Source organism: Entelurus aequoreus, linkage group LG01 (assembly GCF_033978785.1).
Source record: "Entelurus aequoreus isolate RoL-2023_Sb linkage group LG01, RoL_Eaeq_v1.1, whole genome shotgun sequence".
In the NCBI taxonomy this organism is placed as follows: Eukaryota; Metazoa; Chordata; class Actinopteri; order Syngnathiformes; family Syngnathidae; genus Entelurus; species Entelurus aequoreus.
Window position 1 is genome coordinate 32,735,354 of NC_084731.1, and position 19,320 is coordinate 32,754,673.

Sequence of the window (19,320 nt, forward strand, 5' to 3'; positions counted from 1 at the left end):
AATTATGAAATTAGCATATCCCGGCTGAACTACCGTTATCAGTTATAAAGGTATTCGAAAAGAACATGATTTATTGATGCCTTTTGACATATCAGGGCCATTTAATGATGACTTGGCATGAAATTATTACTTATGGCACCTTTAAACACAACATTTGTCAATATAAACAAGTATCAAATAATTATAGTCACATATTACTTACACATACAAAGTCTCCAAACTAGAATTTTTTTTTTTAAGTATCCAGGAGCAAACATGTCCCCACCATTCAATTTACTTTGTTTAAATTAATGAATTACCGACAAAAAACAATTACTACTCCACTTCAATTTAAAGACTGTATAAGTCCATTCAAGACGGTTATTAATAAATAGATTAGTCTTTTTCATACCTACCATTGTTCTGTTTGAGTAATTTCACTTGATCAAGCATTTTCTAACATTCCATACAAGTAGAGTAAAAGTTTAAAAAAAGTTGTATTGCGACACCCCTATTTGTTAACAAAGCACAGTTCAACACTCTATTCTTGAATATTCCTCCACTCTTTTATACTCTTTGCTGATAACCAGTTTAGGGGGGCATCCCTTGACCCCTGGCCAATCGTAACAGAGTAGGCGTGATCAGGGAGAAGGCTGTGGAATCCCAATGTGTCAGCCAAAAGGAGAAGAATGTAGATTTATTATATACACAACTTGTGGTTTGTGGAAAAAACCCCTCAATATCAATTGAAAAGACCCTGAAATGAGCAGGATTGGACCCCAATTATTGTCGCCATTGTTGCATATTTGCATCCGCTTCCGAAGATGATTTTTCTTCTTTGATTCATGCTGACATCTTATGTGGCTTGCATCCACTCTAACCAGCTTGCAGGCAGATCTTGCTCCTCCTGATGTTTGCATTGTTCCACAGTGCTGACACATGACAGCCCCTGCAATAGCATGGATCCATTGTTCAGCCTGCGAATTGCATCAGCCACATTCGCTGCAATGTGCAAAAATACAACTGATTGGAAAGCTTGTTGGACATGGTCCAACGCTGAGGTTTGCATCCAGTGACGCGTGAACTGCTCAGACCTTAACACTTCCCCCTGGCGTTGACACATTGATCTTTTTGAGCTGACTTTGATCTGCTGTTTTGCATTTAGATGCTAAAGTGAGGTATGCTGTTTTGATTTCAGTTAGCCCGGATTGTGCCAAGAAATACAAACACAAGTCATGATGTCATCATTACAGTAAATAAAGTACATCATGCTGGGAAGTATTTGGCTTCTGTGACATGTTGAGGTACGTAGGAAAAGAGGAAGTAATCAACAAAGAGTCAAATTTTTTCTTCCATTGTGGTTGTGCAAAACTCCAACCAATATAATTGCAAATCCTGTTTAAATTAAAGAAAGTAGATTTGACTTAATCGAATTCCGATTGATTTGTGTGTTCCAGAGTTTGAGAAATTTCATAGAAAAATTATTATGAATCTCCTGTACACATTACATGTTAACTACAGCAAACGTATTTCATCGACAATTAAAAATTAAAAAAACATCTTCTATAAAACAGACAACGTAATTTGATGTATTTAACTTGCAATTGTTCAAATGGTGGGAAAATACTTCAATCCCCAGAACTATTATATTGGCTCCAGCACCGGAGAGGGACAAGCGGTAGAAAATGGATGGATGGATGGATATTTACTCTTAAAGACCTACTGAAACCCACTACCACCGACCACGCAGTCTGATAGTTTATATATCAATGATGAAATCTTAACATTGCAACACATGCCAATACGGCCGGGTTAGATTAGTAAAGTGCAATTTTAAATTTCCCGCGCAATATTCTCGGTATGATGACGTTTGCGCGTGACGTCACGGATTGTGCGGACATATTGGGACACCATTGTGGCCAGCTATTAAGTCGTCTGTTTTCATCGCAAAATTCCACAGTATTCTGGACATCTGTGTTGGTGAATCTTTTGCAATTTGTTTAATGGACAATGAAGACAGCAAAGAAGAAAGCTGTAGGTGGGATCGGTGTATTAGCGGCTGGCTGCAGCAACACAACCAGGAGGACTTTGAGTTGGATAGCAGACGCGCTACCATGAGTACGCAGCTTTGGCTTCCAAACATTTGATCGCTTGCCCGTCCGTGCGTGCTGCTATGTGCATGTCACGTACGTAACTTTGGGGAAATATATGTGCTGTATGAACTTTACGGAGGTGAACGGTACTTTGGGCTGTGGGATTGAGTGTGTTGTGCGGGTGTTTGATTTGTATTGGTGGGTTATATGGACGGGAGGGGGGAGGTGTTTGTTATGCGGGATTAATTTGTGGCATATTAAATATAAGCCTGGTTGTGTTGTGGCTAATAGAGTATATATATGTCTTGTGTTTATTTACTGTTTTAGTCATTCCCAGCTGAATATCAGGTCCCACCCGCCTCTCACAGCATCTTCCCTATCTGAATCGCTTCCACTGCCCTCTAATCCTTCACTCTCACTTTCCTCATCCACGAATCTTTCATCCTCGCTCAAATTAATGGGGTAATCGTCGCTTTCTCGGTCCGAATCGCTCTCGCTGCTGTTGGCCATGATTGTAAACAATGTGCAGATGTGAGGCGCTCTACAACCTGTGACGTCAGCGACCAAAAGTTGCGAACTTTATCGTCGATGTTCTCTACTAAATCCTTTCAGCAAAAATATGGCAATATCGCAAAATGATCAAGTATGACACATAGAATGGACCTGCTATCCCCGTTTAAATAAGAACATTTCATTTCAGTATGCCTTTAAGTGATCAAAATCGAAGGAACCTGGTCTTGAAGTTAGTGTTTGAAAAGTATTTTTAGGGATATTACAATCAAGGGTTTAAGCTTCCGATTTCTATCATCCATGTGTGAGATCACCTGATACCAATGGTACCTCCAGTGATAATTCTACCTGATAATGATACTTAAGATACTAAGAAATTCAGTTTCTTTGCTATTATGGAGGTGAATATTAATAACTTAAGGGAGCAAATCCACACTGATTATAGAGACACATAATTGGCTGCTAGCTGCTTGTCAGCCGGAGGACTATTGGTGTTTGTGATTTGCATTAAAAGGCATTAATCGGCACTGCTGATCAAAAACTTTTTTACAATACTTTTCCTAGTATATTTAGTATTTTAGTGAAAACTTTTATCAAAGTGACAGTTTCTCCTTTGTTTCTTGATGAATGCAAGGAAATTAATTCCACATCCTGTAGCTCAAATTCAACATACTGTGTGATAGAGCCAATTCAAACTCCAGTTATCGAAAAGACATGAATTCGAATTAAAAATTCTGAAATTTTGCACGAGCCTGTTCCACTGTTTTTTCCTCGCTCACACCCTCTGCATAGAGCAGACTTTGTTTTTCCTTCTACCTCAACACTCCTGAACTTTGTTTGAGCTTTTTACTGTTTCCCCAAAGTCTGCATGGGATGTGACGCCATACAAGCGTCCTCTTAGCACATTCGTCACTCAAATCTCCTCTTGTCCAAAGCTCAAAGGTACTTCAGGCCCATCGGTAATTTGATGGCTCATTATGTGTCATCACAATCATATGATGAAGTAAAACTCAATATCACTTCATCATATGATCATGAGTGAAACCTCTTAACTATCTTGCTAGGCGTATTTACGGGTCAACATTACATGTTCAAGTTCTTTTACAAGTCCGCAAGAATTTAAGGACTAAAATAAATTTCCCGCCCACCCCCTACAATACCTGTCTCTGTGCAGATGTGGAGCAGATGGCCATTGACTGGCTTACCGGAAACTTCTACTTTGTTGATGACGTGGACGACAGGATCTTTGCGTGTGACAAGGATGGACAGACATGTGTTACCCTTCTGGACCAGGAGCTTTACAACCCCAAAGGCATCGCCCTGGACCCCACCATGGGGTCAGTATCATGTCTTCCCTCCTCATACTCAAGCACAGTGCCAGCTACTCACCTGCATTGCTCCCCTAAATGGCAAATAAAGTCGATGTTATTGGAATTGGAGGATTAAACGAGCGCAGGTGTTTTGTGGTCCACAGCGTGACAAAAGCAAATTCCAACTGATTTACCGAAAGTGTGGCTGTGTTATACAAGACTGTGTGTTTACACGACTGTGTGTAATGGGAGGAAAAATAGAAGGGTGCACATGTTGCTACATGGCGCCTTTTAATTCCTAAATCGCTCTGTGTTGTTCTTCCAACACCAAAATCAGCTAAGCTAAAATAAATGTTTTGTTCTTTACTGATTCGTGATCTCTCTCAGGAAGGTCAAAAAGAAAAAAACAAAGATTCTACTACATAGATTTTATCTCTGTATCAATAAATCAATCAAAGTTTATTTATATAGCCCTTAATCACAAGTGTCTCAAAGGGCTGCACAAGCCACAAAGACATCCTCGGCTCAGATCCCACATCAGGGCAAGAAAAAACTTAACCCAACTCAACTATTTTAAAAATAGTTTTATCTGTTGTTATGTTATTTTGTTTTTATTTTATTATTGTAATTTTTAGCAAAATAGTAGTCATTCATGTTTTTTGGTCTTTTTCCCACTCAGGAAAAAACTATAGACTATAAAATAGTACCTATCATTGGGCTGATATAAGGAGTTATGACATTCCACGATAAAATTGATTACATTAAAAAAAATTTGCTTCAATAACTGATATAAAAAAGAGATTTCCCATACTCTGCTGTTGGTGGGTTAGGGTGAGCAAATCAAGCGCTCCTTTTCTCCTATGTAAGCCTGTTATAACTATACCTCTGCATAACATTGCAAGCTTATTAACATCAAAAGAAACAACACACCGGCCTTTCCTCGTCTCCCACCGTGGTTACAGTGAAGCCAAGTGCTACATACGTTTCATCGTAATCTGGCACGGCATCACACTGAGCCCTCCCAGAGGGGGCCCGCCCCACCATTTGAGAAGGACTGTTGTAAACAAACATGACATCAATAGCATAGCTATGACAGTGTTTTGATAGCGCTGCTCCTAAAGAAGCTGCCCTAAAGCCAGCTGCAAAGAAAGGCCCAAGGCTTGTTCCTATCGCAGCAACATTTTAAAAGTGCAACAAGTCTGTCAGAGACCACTCGAGGGCTAAAGCGATGCGTGATTTCATCATGGGAATGATGCCGCTGGACGACCAGCCCTTTACCATACTGGCTTTTGTCAGGAAATCTATAGGGACACTTTGTCAAATTCACCTTTGTTTGAATCTTCCTTACCTTCAGGTGTGCACAAACTACACTTAAATTTAAATTAAAAAAAATATATGCATAAATAAGTTATCAGTATTAGTTTTGAGAAGCAGGAAGTTATCAGTATTTGCTTGACTATTAATATGTATATAGTCTGTATATAAATATATAAATGGATATAGTCTGTATAAAAATATAAATGTATACATATATATATACATATATAACCTGCTCAGTGGCCTTGTGGTTAGAGTGTCCGCCCAGAGACTGGAAGGTCGTGAATTCAAACCCCGGCCGAGTCATACCAAAGACTATAAAAATGGAACCCATTACCTCCCTGCTTGGCACTCGGCATCAAGGGTTGGAATTGGGGGTTGAATCACAAAATGATTGCCGAGCGCGGCCACCGCTGCTGCTCACTGCTCCCCTTACCTCCCAGGGGGTGAACCTGGGGATGGGTCAAATGCAGAGGATAATTTCACCACACCAAGTGTGTGTGACTATCGTTGGGACTTTAACTTTAACTTTAGTCCATCCCTAGTAAAACTATAACAAACTGTAGGATGTATTCAAACTGTGCCGATACTCCAAAAAAAGTAATAGAAAGTAAACAGTAATTATAACACAGTTCCCCCACCCACCATCTGCTGAGCCTGGTGCAAAATCACTACTGTTCCGAAGTCAGCCGATCTCAAGTCGGCTCTCTATCTCTCCTCAGGAAGGTGTTCTTCACAGACTACGGTCAGATCCCCAAGGTGGAACGTTGCGACATGGACGGCCAGAACCGGACCAAGCTTGTGGACAGTAAGATTGTGTTCCCCCATGGCATCACGCTGGATCTCGTCAGCAGGCTGGTGTACTGGGCCGATGCCTACCTGGACTACATCGAGGTCGTTGACTACGAAGGCAAGAATCGCCACACCATCATTCAAGGCCTTCTGGTAAGTAACACAATGAACACCTCTACAAGTCGTTATTAATGTCAAGACACGTACGCGTACTGCAGTCGTGCCCTCAGGGTAAAGGATGAGAGCAGAAAGATGGAGGACATCCACTTTTGTATCAGAGCAGGTGATCAATCTTGTCGAATATCAGTGTGGTGCCTCTTAAAGCCATTTGCCTGACAATCACAGTGATCTAGGGACGGATTTAGGGATGGCGTGGCGAAGTTGGTAAAGTGGCTGTGCCAGCAATCGGAGTGTTGCTGGTTACTGGGGTTCAATTCCCACCTTCTACCTTCCTAGTCACGTCCGTTGTGTCCTTGGGCAAGACACTTCACCCTTTGCCTCTGATGGCTGCTGGTTAGCGCCTTGCATGGCAGCTCCCGCCATCAGTGTGTGAATGTGTGTGTGAATGGGTAAATGTGGAAATACTGTCAAAGCGCTTTGAGTACCTTGAAGGTAGAAAAGCGCTATACAAGTATAACCCATTTATCATTATTTTTTATCTGTGGGAAGTAATGGCTTTATTTCGGCAGGCAGCCTCAGGGCACAGACAGGCACAAGGCCATAAATATTATTAATAATACATTTTATCTGTAGAACGCTTTACAGATTAAAAAACATATACCAGTGTATAAAATAGTTAATACCTGTATAGGAAATGACACAAAACATATAGATACATCAGAATGTGATGTATTACTAAACATTTAAAGTTAATGTAAAAGTTTTAAACATGCTTTTGAGTGTAAATATATTACCATAGTGAACAATTCCATAACATTAAACCTGAACCCAAACCCATTCAATGGAAAAATAAGTCTAAGCTACAGTAATTATTAATCATAACTAATTAATGCTTCATTGAAAAATAATATGTAATTAATGTGTTTTCATAGTAATACTAATGTCATTTTATGATTCATTATTATTCAATAATTGCATAATAATCATAATGGCTAATGCATCAATACAAAGGTTCAATAAAATAGTGAATGAGTTAGAAATATTTACACTTTAAATGTAATTGGTTCAAGACTTTTACTAGTTAGAAAACAACATTATACAGCATATTTGGGTTTAATATAAGAAAAATACAGTATTGCATTAAAATACATTAAAAAAAGTTGTGTTAGCCGGATTAAAAACCTTTAAAGGGCCACCTGCAGGCTGTAATTTGACCATGGCGGGTTTAGACTGTGAATCAGTTGAGACTAGATTAAATAACAATGCAATATCATAACACACATGTACATGAGTTTAAAAAAAAGTCAGAATTAGCCCAGAGGCTATTTTTCATCTGTAGTCTATATTTTACCTTAATATTAAAAAGGCAGCCTAATACACCAGCACAGACACAAGAGATAAAAAAACAGGAGACTAAAATATAGACAGTCCCAGACACAGGGCTCAGAATCGTGTAATAAGAGAGTATGGCCAACTAAACAACAGGCGCCACGACTGCCACCAATGACGGGATGCATGCAATTGCTGTCGTTTTGACGTTAGTTTTTCTGACGAAATAAACCAAAATAATATGTCTATATGTAGTTCTAAACATACTCCTGCTCATAAAGTTACAAAAAAACATGCTTCTATTTCATCAAAGTAGAATTTTGCAGCCGTATTTGATGCACTATGCAGTGTTTAGTGACCAGAAGGCTATATAACACGCACCCGACAGCGAAGAAACGTAACAAAAATATACTGAACAACCGAAAAAATATTTTTTTGCCAAAATCTTCATTAGCTTTGGACCAACAATCAAGGAGAAGTTATGACTTTTGTATGAATGAGGTATGTCAACTGTGGTGGCTGCCTCCAATGTATTGTTTGTAATCACTGCGCTATGTCTGTGCTTTTAGACTTTGACAAACTTTATGATCCACCATCATCTATTATTACACCCCAAATCTGGTTTAGTAATGAGGATGCGCCATAGACACATAGCATCAGCTTAAAGTTAGTAGCAGTCATGGCGCCCTGTAGTCACATGAGTGCCTTTTGACTAATCATTGACTGCCTTTATACACGACTCTGACAGGACTGAATCAACATGACATGATCAATCAACAATCACTTCCGCATAATCGACTGAATTAATCAACCAATCAAACCCTTTAAATATGATCATATTAGACATGGCTGTAACGTTAAATCAATGATCATGCCATTTAATAAAGGCAGCTTCTTAGTTAGAAACGAGTCAACTTGCAGAAGACCATTTGAGATGAACAGGGACGGAAAATTGGTGTTTCTTGAAAGTCTTAAAATAATGGCTTCACGTTCCCTGTATCACCATAGCAGCACTATGCCCTCCAGCCTGTGATAGGAACATAATAAGTCTGTGTGTCTCTTTCACCGAGCCAGAGGTGTGTATGCGTGTGTTTGTGTGTGCATGTGCGTGTGTGTGTGTGTGCGTGCGTGTGTGTGTGTGTGTGTGTGTGTGTGTGTGTGTGTGTGTGTGTGTGTGTGTGTGTGTGTGTGTGTGTGTGTGTGTGGACGCATCATTATTTGAACCATTAAGCTATTAGAGTTACTGTCCTACCTTTCCATTCCTGCCTTTTAAGTCTACTAGTGTGTCCATCCATTTTCCTGGTAGGGCAGCAAGCGTTTGTTTGTAGCTTTGGACCTAAAGACAGAGCTACTAAACCATGTCCCTTCTTCTAGTTGCCATTAAGCCGATAACACGACAGTAACTCGGCCTCAAGCGACTTTACCAGTAGTAATGAGAAGCCTTTAAACGTGCACTGCAAAGACAGTGGGGCTGTGAATCTTTGGGTGTCCCACGATTCGATTCAATGTCGATTCTTGGGGTCACGATTAGATTCAAAATCAATTTTTCAATTCAACACGATTCTCGATTCAAAAACGATTTTTTCCCGATTCAAAACAATTCTCTATTCATTCAATACATAGGATTTCAGCAGGATATACCCCAGTCTGCTGACATGCAAGCAGAGTAGTGGATTTTTGTAAAAAGCTTTAATAATTGTAAAGGACAATGTTTTATCAACTGTTTGCAATAATGTAAATTTGTTTTAACTATTACTATCGGGTTTGGTTTTGGAATTGGATTGCATTGTTATGGTGTTGCTGTGTATTGTTTTGTTTGATTGATTAATTTAAAAAATAAAAAATAAATAAATAAATAAATTTAAATAAAAAATAAAAAATCGATTTTTAAAAAATGAGAATCGACTCTGAATCGCACAACGTGAGAATCGCGATTCAAATTCGAATTGATTTTTTCCCACACCCCTAAAAGACAGAGTCTAGAATTGTCATATTTTGTAGAATATCAGGAATTGCTGGAAGAAGGGGTGGTATTAAGAAATAATAATAATAATAATGATAATAATAATATATTATATTTATAGAGCATTTTTCAAAAACTCAAAGATGCTTTACAGTATAAAAATAAATACACGTGTATAATTTAGCAAATATAACAGTAAAAACACACACTGAAAACAGAGCAAATGCAGTTTTTAAGTACATACACAATGCAAGGTTAAACGATTATAATGTGACTTAATACTATGTGTGAAAGTTGAAAATGTTAAAAGCAGAATCGATATCATTTTTCTGTACTTCTGTGTGGGTTCATGGTTTAATATTTAACAGTGAGTTGATAATGATAAATGTGCTGTTCAGTTGTTGTATCTTGTTTTCTTACACTTTTGAGTCTCATTTGCAAGTATTATATAGTAGACATGCATGCAAATGCAATTCAAGGATGTTAGATGGCAGTAGTGTATAGACTACGGTGAGTTGCCTAGTCAGGGAGTAGTCTTTGCCATTGCGCTGAATCTAGTCTTTTCTTGCGCCCTAAATTTTTTTTAAATTGTAAGTATTGTATTTATTACACACCAGCCGTTTGATTATAACGAAAATCTTAGTTGCGGTCTTCATTAACACATTTGGAGGTGTTGAACTTGCCATGTAAAATCGCAAATGCTAATCAGTAGCATGTTAGTGCCAAATACAATGTAAATTAGCATCGAACTAGAGGATTTTGAAAAATGTAACCTTAATTTATGTTCGAGTGATTTCTGTCAGGCATACTTGCTTTGTTGGAATTCAAAATTGCAACATTACCCGAGAGGGAGTTTGACTGAGTCCACTCTGAGTGCTGCTTGAGTGCGTGTTTGCCCGCCAAGTGTTTGAGGCAGCCTCGTCTGCAACTGGATATAACGCCATTTGCAACAAAGGTGTGGAAATATAGTATCGTTAGCTTATTTAAGTTTTAAATAAGCACTGCTTCTTCCTACTCCAGTTAAATTGTGTAAATGCGTGTTGTGTGCTAAGCATGTTCAAAATGAATGACCATTAAATGGAAGGAACCAAATGTTATAAACAACTCACCTGATGAAGTAATAATAAATAAATGATAAATGGGTTAAACTTGTATAGCGCTTTTCTACCTTCAAGGTACTCAAAGCGCTTTGACAGTATTTCCACATTCACCCATTCACACACACATTCACACACTGATGGAGGGAGCTGCCATGCAAGGTGCTAACCAACACCCATCAGGAGCAAGGGTGAAGTGTCTTGCCCAAGGACACAACGGACGTGACTAGGATGGTAGAAGGTGGGGATTGAACCCCAGTAACCAGCAACCCTCCGATTGCTGGCACGGCCACTCTACCAACTTGGCCAAGCCGTCGCGGTTCTACAACCACAATAATACATTTGTTAACACATCACAATATAACATAATCACGGTTCGGTACGTACCTCGGTTTTAAAGTAAAATGTTTGTACAAGACAGCAGACACCAGTTTGAATAGTGTGAAGGATTATTTTCTTGCTAGTAAATTAAAGCGCTTATAGTTTCAGCTTGCAGCGCCATTGCCCACTTCTAGTGAACAATGGCAGCACACTGCTTTTGTGTTATCCACTATCCAGTGCTACCATATTTCACCCGTAAGGTCAAGTTTTCCCAAACAGAATAGGTTTTTCTTTTCAAGCAAAGGCTTCTCCTTGACACTATCGATAGCATGACTCCTGCTAGCCAACTCGATATACTCAGATTTACTCTATTTATATAAATCATTGCACCCCTTACCAGAATTCATACAGCTGTGCTCCCTAGTAGCATAGTGGATTATATCGACGTAATCTAATTGGATACTATGATCTTTAGGGAAAGTCACACATTATTGCATCTGCTGCACATATTTTGTCTTCGTTCTTAAAGATCGAGCATCTGTATGGCCTGACTGTGTTCGAAAACTACCTGTACGCCACCAACTCGGACAACGCTAACATGCAGCCCAAAACCAGCGTGATACGCATCAACCGCTTCAACAGCACAGACTACCAGGTGGTGACACGCGTGGACAAGGGAGGCGCGCTGCATGTCTACCATCAAAGACGCCAACCACCCGGTGCGTGTCTTTTCTCTCACATACAAGCATGTCTACGATTAGCACATTCGGTTTTTGTGTGACATCCCCCACCCGCTCCTTTGCAGTCCGAAGCCACGCTTGTGAGGTGGACCAGTTTGGAAAAGCGGGAGGCTGCTCAGACATCTGTCTGCTTGGAAACGGACACAAAACCCGGACATGCCGCTGTCGCTCCGGCTTTAGCTTGGGAAACGACGGCAAGTCTTGCAAAAGTGAGTAGCAATTGTTCAAATTGGGTCACGGGATGTAAAAATTTCATATCACGGTTATTGTTTTCGTTATTATCACAGTATTGCTGAATGTGCTCAAAAAGTACTTTTATACACACTGAAATCTTTAAACTAGGGGTGTCTAGTGATGATTTTTTTATCGGATTAATCACACTCTTGAACTGTGATTCATTATGATTAATCACAGGTTATTTGCTTGCATAAATAAAATGTGCTTAAGAAAATACCCCAAATTTGGATATAAATGCAATTTGGTAGTCGGAATGTCATACAGGAACGTTTTCACTGAACTGCAAGTCATTGATTTGCTCAAAACCTGGTGACAGTAAGTATGAAAATGATGCACACTTTATTTAAAGTCTCTGCAATAATATAGCAAACTAGGTACAGATGTACAGTACACTAATAAAATAAACAACTTTACACCGTGGATCATTTACATCTGCATTTACTCTCCCTTAGTTTAACCAGTTTAAAGAAATGTAAACCATTTTGCAGCACTTGGTCTTCACAGATGTTAACTGGCTGTCCATTTTGAAAAGGCATTATTTAATTTCGCTGTGGTAAACGCAGATAAACTCAGCCAGCATAGTAGCATTCACGCTAGCGACGCCATTCTCACGTTTATGTTTCGCTTTAAAAGATGATATTTTAAACTTGATGTGCGCCGACGATAAGATAGTTTGTCGCTGCAATACTAACTAATTACCTCAGTTTTATCTAAATTTCCATCTGAGTTTGTTTTGAAGGGCGCAGAGCACGTCGCTTTAACTTTAATCACACTGGCGTGTGACGTGATCACTGCCTGTGCAATGCCTGTGCACTGCCTTCAGGCGGTCAAAACAAACACTGTGATGAATAGAATAGAATAGAAAGTACTTTATTGATCCCTGGGGGAAATTCAGCACCACAGTTCGCTCACAATAGACAATAATAATAATAAATGATATCATATATATAATATATTATATATGTAATATATAATATATGAATAATATGAATATATTCTACATATATTCTACATTTAAGTGCAGTCAAGGAACATATGCATTATACAGTCTGATGGCTGTCGGTATGAAGGACCTCCTGTGTCGTTCCGTGTTGCATTTAGGGAGTCTGAGCCCTCCACTGAACATGCTCATTCTCTCCGCAAGGTCCGAGTGTAGTGGGTGGGAGGTGTTGTCCATAATGGCTAGGAGTTTTGCTAGACTTCTCCTCTCTGACACCACCGCCAGAGAGTCTATCTCCACCCCCACCACGTTACTGGCCTTCTCTACCAACTTGTCCAGTCTGTTTGCGTCCCTCGCTCTTAGCCCGCTGCCCCAGCAGGCCACGGCGTACAAGAAGGCGCCCGCCACCACCGACTCGTAGAACATCTTCAACATCTTTGTACAGACGTTGAAGGATCCTAGCCTCCTGAGGAAGTAGAGGCGGCTCTGTCCCTTCTTGTAGAGTGCCTCAGCGTGTTTTGACCCATTCAGCTTGTTGTCCATGTGTACACCGAGGTATCTTCATTCATTTAGGTAATGCGATAATTGTTTTAATAATTAATCACGTGTTAACACCTTAATTTTAACAGCCCTACTTTAAACCAAGTTTTATTTTAAAAAATAATAATAAAATAATTAAAAAATCACACATTATACTTTCCTTGGCAGGATAAATATTACATATTTTTCTGGCTTCCTGGGAGCCATAAGATTTTTTTTTAAATGTTTAAATTTGGACTGTCAAAGATCCATCCATCCATTAATTTTGATCTGCTGCTGCATCACCTCTGAGTTGGTGAACGTAATTCTATATTTTTAATCGTGCCTCTCATTTAATTTGTTAATTCCTTCTAACAAGCACGTCTGCGTGTTATTTCCATCATTAATTATTATTACTGCTGTTAAATCCTTCTCGCTACAGAGCCAGAACATGAGCTCTTCTTGGTCTATGGCAAGGGTCGCCCAGGCGTCATCAGGGGCATGGACATGAATGCCAAGGTGCCTGATGAGTACATGATCCCTATCGAGAATCTGATGAAGCCCAGAGCTCTGGACTTTCATGCTGAGACCGAGTTCATCTACTTTGCTGATGCCACCAACTACATCATTGGGAGGCAGAAGATCGATGGGACAGAGAGGGACACCATTCTGAAAGAAGGTAGGTTATGACACCAGTGGGGAACAAAAATCACCTACAAGAGGCTGAGTTGACTAATAGCATGGATTCATCACAGGGATCCACACGGTGGAGGGAATTGCTGTGGACTGGATGGCGGACAACTTGTACTGGACAGACGACGGGCCCAAAAAAACCATCAGTGTGGCCCGGCTGGAAAAAGCCGCCCAGACTCGCAAGACTCTAATAGAAGATAAAATGACTCACCCTCGCGCCATTGTGGTGGACCCTCTCCATGGGTAAGGGCTAGAGGCAGTATGATGCTATTATACTCTGACACTTTATTTCAGCTCAAGACAAAAGCAGGAATTATAACACTGGCATACACACTGATCATTTTTTTTTTATACTGCTTGTCCTCATTTGACTCATAGGTAAGCTGAAGTCTATGCCACCTGACTTTTGGGGACGTTTAGAGAGACTGTTGACCAGTGCACATGGACACATTTAATTGGATTAAAAGCCTAACCGGAATAAAAATGCTTCATGTAAACATGCCATTCGGAGTGATCTGACCCGATCACACATGTTCAGATCAAAATTTCATTCCTATCGAGGCGGGTGGTTTATGCCGATAGTCATTTGGATTGGAGCACATGAAATCACAGCTTCCGAAATTCCGGTTAGAATTATCCTTGCTGCGCATGTCTTTGATATCAGATATACTTTGGTGGTGGATGGGGTCTTAATTGAATAGTCTCTGCTCGGGATCTTTCTGTGTGGAGTTTGCATGTTCTCCCCGTGACTTTGTGGGTTCTCTCCGGGAACTCCGGCATCCTCCCACCTCCAAAGACATGCACCTGGGGATAGGTTGATTGGCAACACAAAATTGGCCCTAGTGTGTGAATGTTAGTGGGAATGTTGTCTGTCTATCTGTGTTGGCCCTGCCATGAGGTGGCGACTTGTCCGCTCGAATCCAGCTGGAATAGGCTTCAGCACCCCCGCGACCCCGAGAAAGACAAGCGGTAGAAAATGGATGGATGGATTGAAGCGATTTTCTTGCTGCTGTCTCCCCCCATATAACATGTACAGGCGTAGCGTTATATACTGTTGAATTTGTTGCTTTAAAACGAGACAAACAAAAAAGTATGGTCTAGAGTGTTATGTGTCGGTGTAACAATAAAAGATGGGATCCAGTTGTTGTCTAACGAGCTGAACAACATTACAGCTACTCCAAGTGGTAACTGCTAGCCTCAAACACATACACAGAACGTCGTGGCATGAAGACACGCTGCAACCCGTACATAATCACAACATAAAAAGCACAGAACAGCTTCATTTCAAAAAGAGAGGTAAAACAAAAGTAGTGAACAGAAGGAAAAAAAATTATAAAATAAATACTGTGATAACGTCGGACAAGCAGGAATGTACAAATCCATGTTTGTTTACAGTGCAAGTCTACTGCTTCTTCAGCACCTGGAGTGATCGAACTTGTCCAAAAGATGGCGCCATAGCACAAATATTAAAGGTGCCATATGTAATAATGTGGCCAGAAATGCTACTGCAATCACAGTCAAAATTCTGTTGTACCCTCCCTCTCTCCCTGACTGAGGTTGCCAGATACGCAGCGGAATCCAGCTCGATCGACTGGGCTATTCCAAAGAACTTCAAACTTCCACTGCCTCTTACTAGGGGTTGAGGTGCTGGGACAATAATAACTGAATAGACAAGTGTTTTGTCAATAACAAATCTCTAACCAACACATTTTAAACAGAAATGTGGTTATTTTCAGGAAGAAGTACGTTATGCCTGCGTACAATATCACAACAAATGGCAATCATGTAGTTATTGTCAGTACTATCAGAAAACAAAGACTAAAACAAAATACAACCAACGCTAGCAATAGTTATACTGGTGAAAATAAGTAGAGCATGCTTAGCAGCCTAATGTACACCCAAAACTAAAGAGGAAACATTTACCAAGGTATGCCTACAGGCTACACGAATGAGGAATTATTTTATCATGGCTGTCTCCATACGTTTCACATTGCCATGATGACAGCCGTGCTAGCATGCTAAGCATTACACCAGTGTGATGGTGCTTCGTTTCTAAGCATTCGTTGCATGAACATACTAGCTTTGTTAGACAAGATCATAGACTGTATTGGACAATACAGTTTACATACAAAATGTCCATTTCCATTTATTACAAGTAATAAGAAAACGTAAATGCCTGACTTATCTATCAAGGAGGAAATGAGCAAGTTTGGCGTCAGATGGAAAAATCTTCTCCGCCTTCAGTCGTCTCCATCTTTCAAAGGCATCCCCAATACAAATCCTTGTTTTGTTCCTGGCTTTGTCATGAATAAGTTGAGAATCGTAACGACGCCTTTTAGATTTACTAAGGTCTGACATGTTTAGTAACTTTACCAAAGCAGTAGCCAGACGAAGGTGGCGGTGTGTAACTGGCAACCCGGATGTGACACACTCACAGACTTTCTAATTGGTCAAACGGTAGAGGGCGGGACATCGAAATGAAAACAATAACAATAATATAAATCTAATTTTGAAATGAGCATATCCCGGCTGAACTACTGTTATCAGTTATAGAGATATTCGAAAAGAACATGATTTATTAATGCCTTTTGACATATCAGGGTCATTTAATGATGACTTGAAATTCAATTATTACATATGCGTCCTTTAACACATCCTTCCGTTTATGTTAGGTTGTGCGCACTTCAAAGTAAAGTATTTCGATTTAAGGTGTGATGCATGAAAATGCATGTCATAATAATTTTTTTCAGGGTCCATGTACACAGTAACATTCTAATTCGAATGATGATCAGATTAAGTGGGCAGCACGGTGGAACAGGGGTTAGTGCATGTGCCTCACAATACGAAGGTCCTGAGTAGTCCTGAGTTCAATCCCGGGCTCGGGATCTTTCTGTGTGGAGTTTGCATGTTCTCCCCGTGACTGCGTGGGTTCCCTCCGGGTACTCCGGCTTCCTCCCACCTCCAAAGACATGCACCTGGGGATAGGTTGATTGGCAACACTAAATGATCCCTAGTGTGTGAATGTGAGTGTGAATGTTGTCTGTCTATATGTGTTGGCCCTGCGATGAGGTGGCGACTTGTCCAGGGTGTACCCCGCCTTCCGCCCGAATGCAGCTGAGTTAGGCTCCAGCACCCCCGGCGACCCCAAAAGGGACAAGCGGTAGAAAATGGATGGATGGATCAGATTAAATAAATGCTGTCCATGTACACGTGGCTAATTACAGGACACATATAGACAAACAACCAGAGGTCCCCGATTCGGCATGCCAGCATCGACAATCTCAAATTTAACTTGAGTCGCCAGCTAGTTGGACAATAATGGCTGGCTTATTTCGGAGGAGGGTAAATCAATACAAGCTGTACACTGTTTACTTTAAATGATATATAAGGTGCATATAGTGTTGTCCCTTGGGAAAGCACAGCGTGTGATCTCCTCTTTTACCATTGCCTTCTGTTAACCCGGGGGTCGTCAACCCGCAGCTTCAGAGTCGCATGCGGCTCTTTAGCGTCGGCCTAGTGGCTCTCTGGAGCTTTTTCAAAAATGTATGAAAAATTTAAAAAAATTAGTAAAACAATATTTGTTTTAATATGGTTTCTGTGTAAGGACAAACATGACACAAACCTCCCGTATTGTTAGAAATCACACTGTTTATATTAAACATGCTAGAGACTATTTGGTGAGCGCCGTTTTGTCCGACTAATTTTGGCGGTCCTTGAACTCACCGTAGTTTGTTTACATGTACAACTTTCTCTGACTTTTTAAGACGTGTTTTATGCCACTCCTTTTTTGTTTCATTTTGTCCACCAAACTTTTATTGTTGTGTGTGAAGGCACAAAGGTGAGCGTTGTTGATGTTATTGACTTGTTGGGGTGATAATCTGGCATATTTGGTCACTGCATTACTGCAAGCTAATTGATGCTAACATGCTATTTAGGCTAACTGAATGTACATATTGCATCATTATGCCTCGTTTGTAGGTATATTTGAACTCAATTAATTTCCTTTAAATCCTCTTAATTCATTTTATATTTGCATGTCTCATAACACATAATCTAATCTTGGCTGCACATCTATACCTTTGGCTGTAATCTCACCCTCTGAGAAGCCTCCATTTTACTAATGATTTCAAAATAATGTTGTAAAAATGTGTAGAATAAATACTACATTTCAACATTTCTGTCAACAAAGTTTTGCGTCAGCCTATGACACATAGTCATTTTGATAGTTGGCTAATATAGACACTTACATAATGTGTTGTCTTCATCATAACACTTATACAAGGCTTTTAATTTTTCGCGGCTCCAGACAGATTTTTTTTTTGTATTTTCGGTCCAATATGGCTCTTTCACCATTTTCGGTTGCTGACCCCTGTGTTAACCTACTAACAACTGGAAGGGCAGAGCAATTCTAATGTAGGTTAACACCAAATTGCACATATTGCACACATATTGCACACGTATGTTCGCAGTTATTGCATGAATCATTTGGTTTCAAGCATTATTCAGTAAGAAGTTGTACAAAAATGTTGGAGAATGCTGTCTCTCACAGGATCGGGAAGAACATTCCTCGATCCACATCTGTGTATGTGAATTGTACTCTGTGCTCTTCCTGTTTACAAAAACATACCCTCGGTATAAAAGCTTTGAGGCCAGTGAACACTTCTACGAATGTTTTCCTCTTCCGTCACCATATCTTCACTCTGGTTATCATTGCAAAACGTACGCATTGAAGCTCATCTCTGTGCAGTAGAGTAGCTTAGTGACACACAGGCACTCATCTGTCTCTCCCACTCTCAAACACAGAATAATCTGCCTGTGTATGGATGAGTCTTGTTGCAATGACCTCCTGGGCTGTCTCCTGAGAAATACATGCTAACAAAACACACACACACACACACACACACACACACACACACACACACACACACACACACACACACACACACACACACACACACACACACACACACACATTTGGTTTGCTAGTGGCAGCGTGATGTGTGTCCATGCTACCCACGGGGAAACACACTCGTCTGCGCTAATGTCTAAAATCCATCAGGCTCAGGAAGAAAAAGGAGAAGAAAAGATATTTGCAGAGAGGGGGCGTGGTGGGAATTGACACGAATGGGGATGAAATACACTCTGTGAACAAAAGTATTAGGACAGTCCTTTTAACCCTTATAGAACGCATATCACCAACACTTTAAATGTCCTTAGAGGGGTGTTATCAGAGCCGGCCCAAGGCATAAGCGTACTAAGCGCTTGCTTAGGGCCCCGCGGCCAACAGGGGGCCCCCAAAAGCAATTAACAAAAAATTCTTATTTTTTATTTTTTGCATGTACGAGTCTGAGTCAGACTCG

At 40.2% G+C, this 19,320-nt stretch overlaps 1 protein-coding gene across 3 annotated transcripts in view; it reads left to right on the plus strand.

The window, feature by feature from the left end:
• The window catches only part of LOC133650712 (low-density lipoprotein receptor-related protein 1-like), a 294,864-nt gene that overhangs the window by 170,931 nt on the left and 104,613 nt on the right, over nucleotides 1–19,320 (plus strand). For all 3 annotated transcript variants that reach the window (XM_062048313.1, XM_062048295.1, XM_062048304.1), the window contains exons 7-12: nucleotides 3,757–3,919; nucleotides 5,932–6,154; nucleotides 11,361–11,550; nucleotides 11,637–11,780; nucleotides 13,710–13,946; nucleotides 14,023–14,203. In XM_062048313.1, the coding sequence (XP_061904297.1) occupies nucleotides 3,757–3,919; nucleotides 5,932–6,154; nucleotides 11,361–11,550; nucleotides 11,637–11,780; nucleotides 13,710–13,946; nucleotides 14,023–14,203 (1,138 nt within the window). The remainder of the gene's footprint in view (nucleotides 1–3,756; nucleotides 3,920–5,931; nucleotides 6,155–11,360; nucleotides 11,551–11,636; nucleotides 11,781–13,709; nucleotides 13,947–14,022; nucleotides 14,204–19,320) is intronic.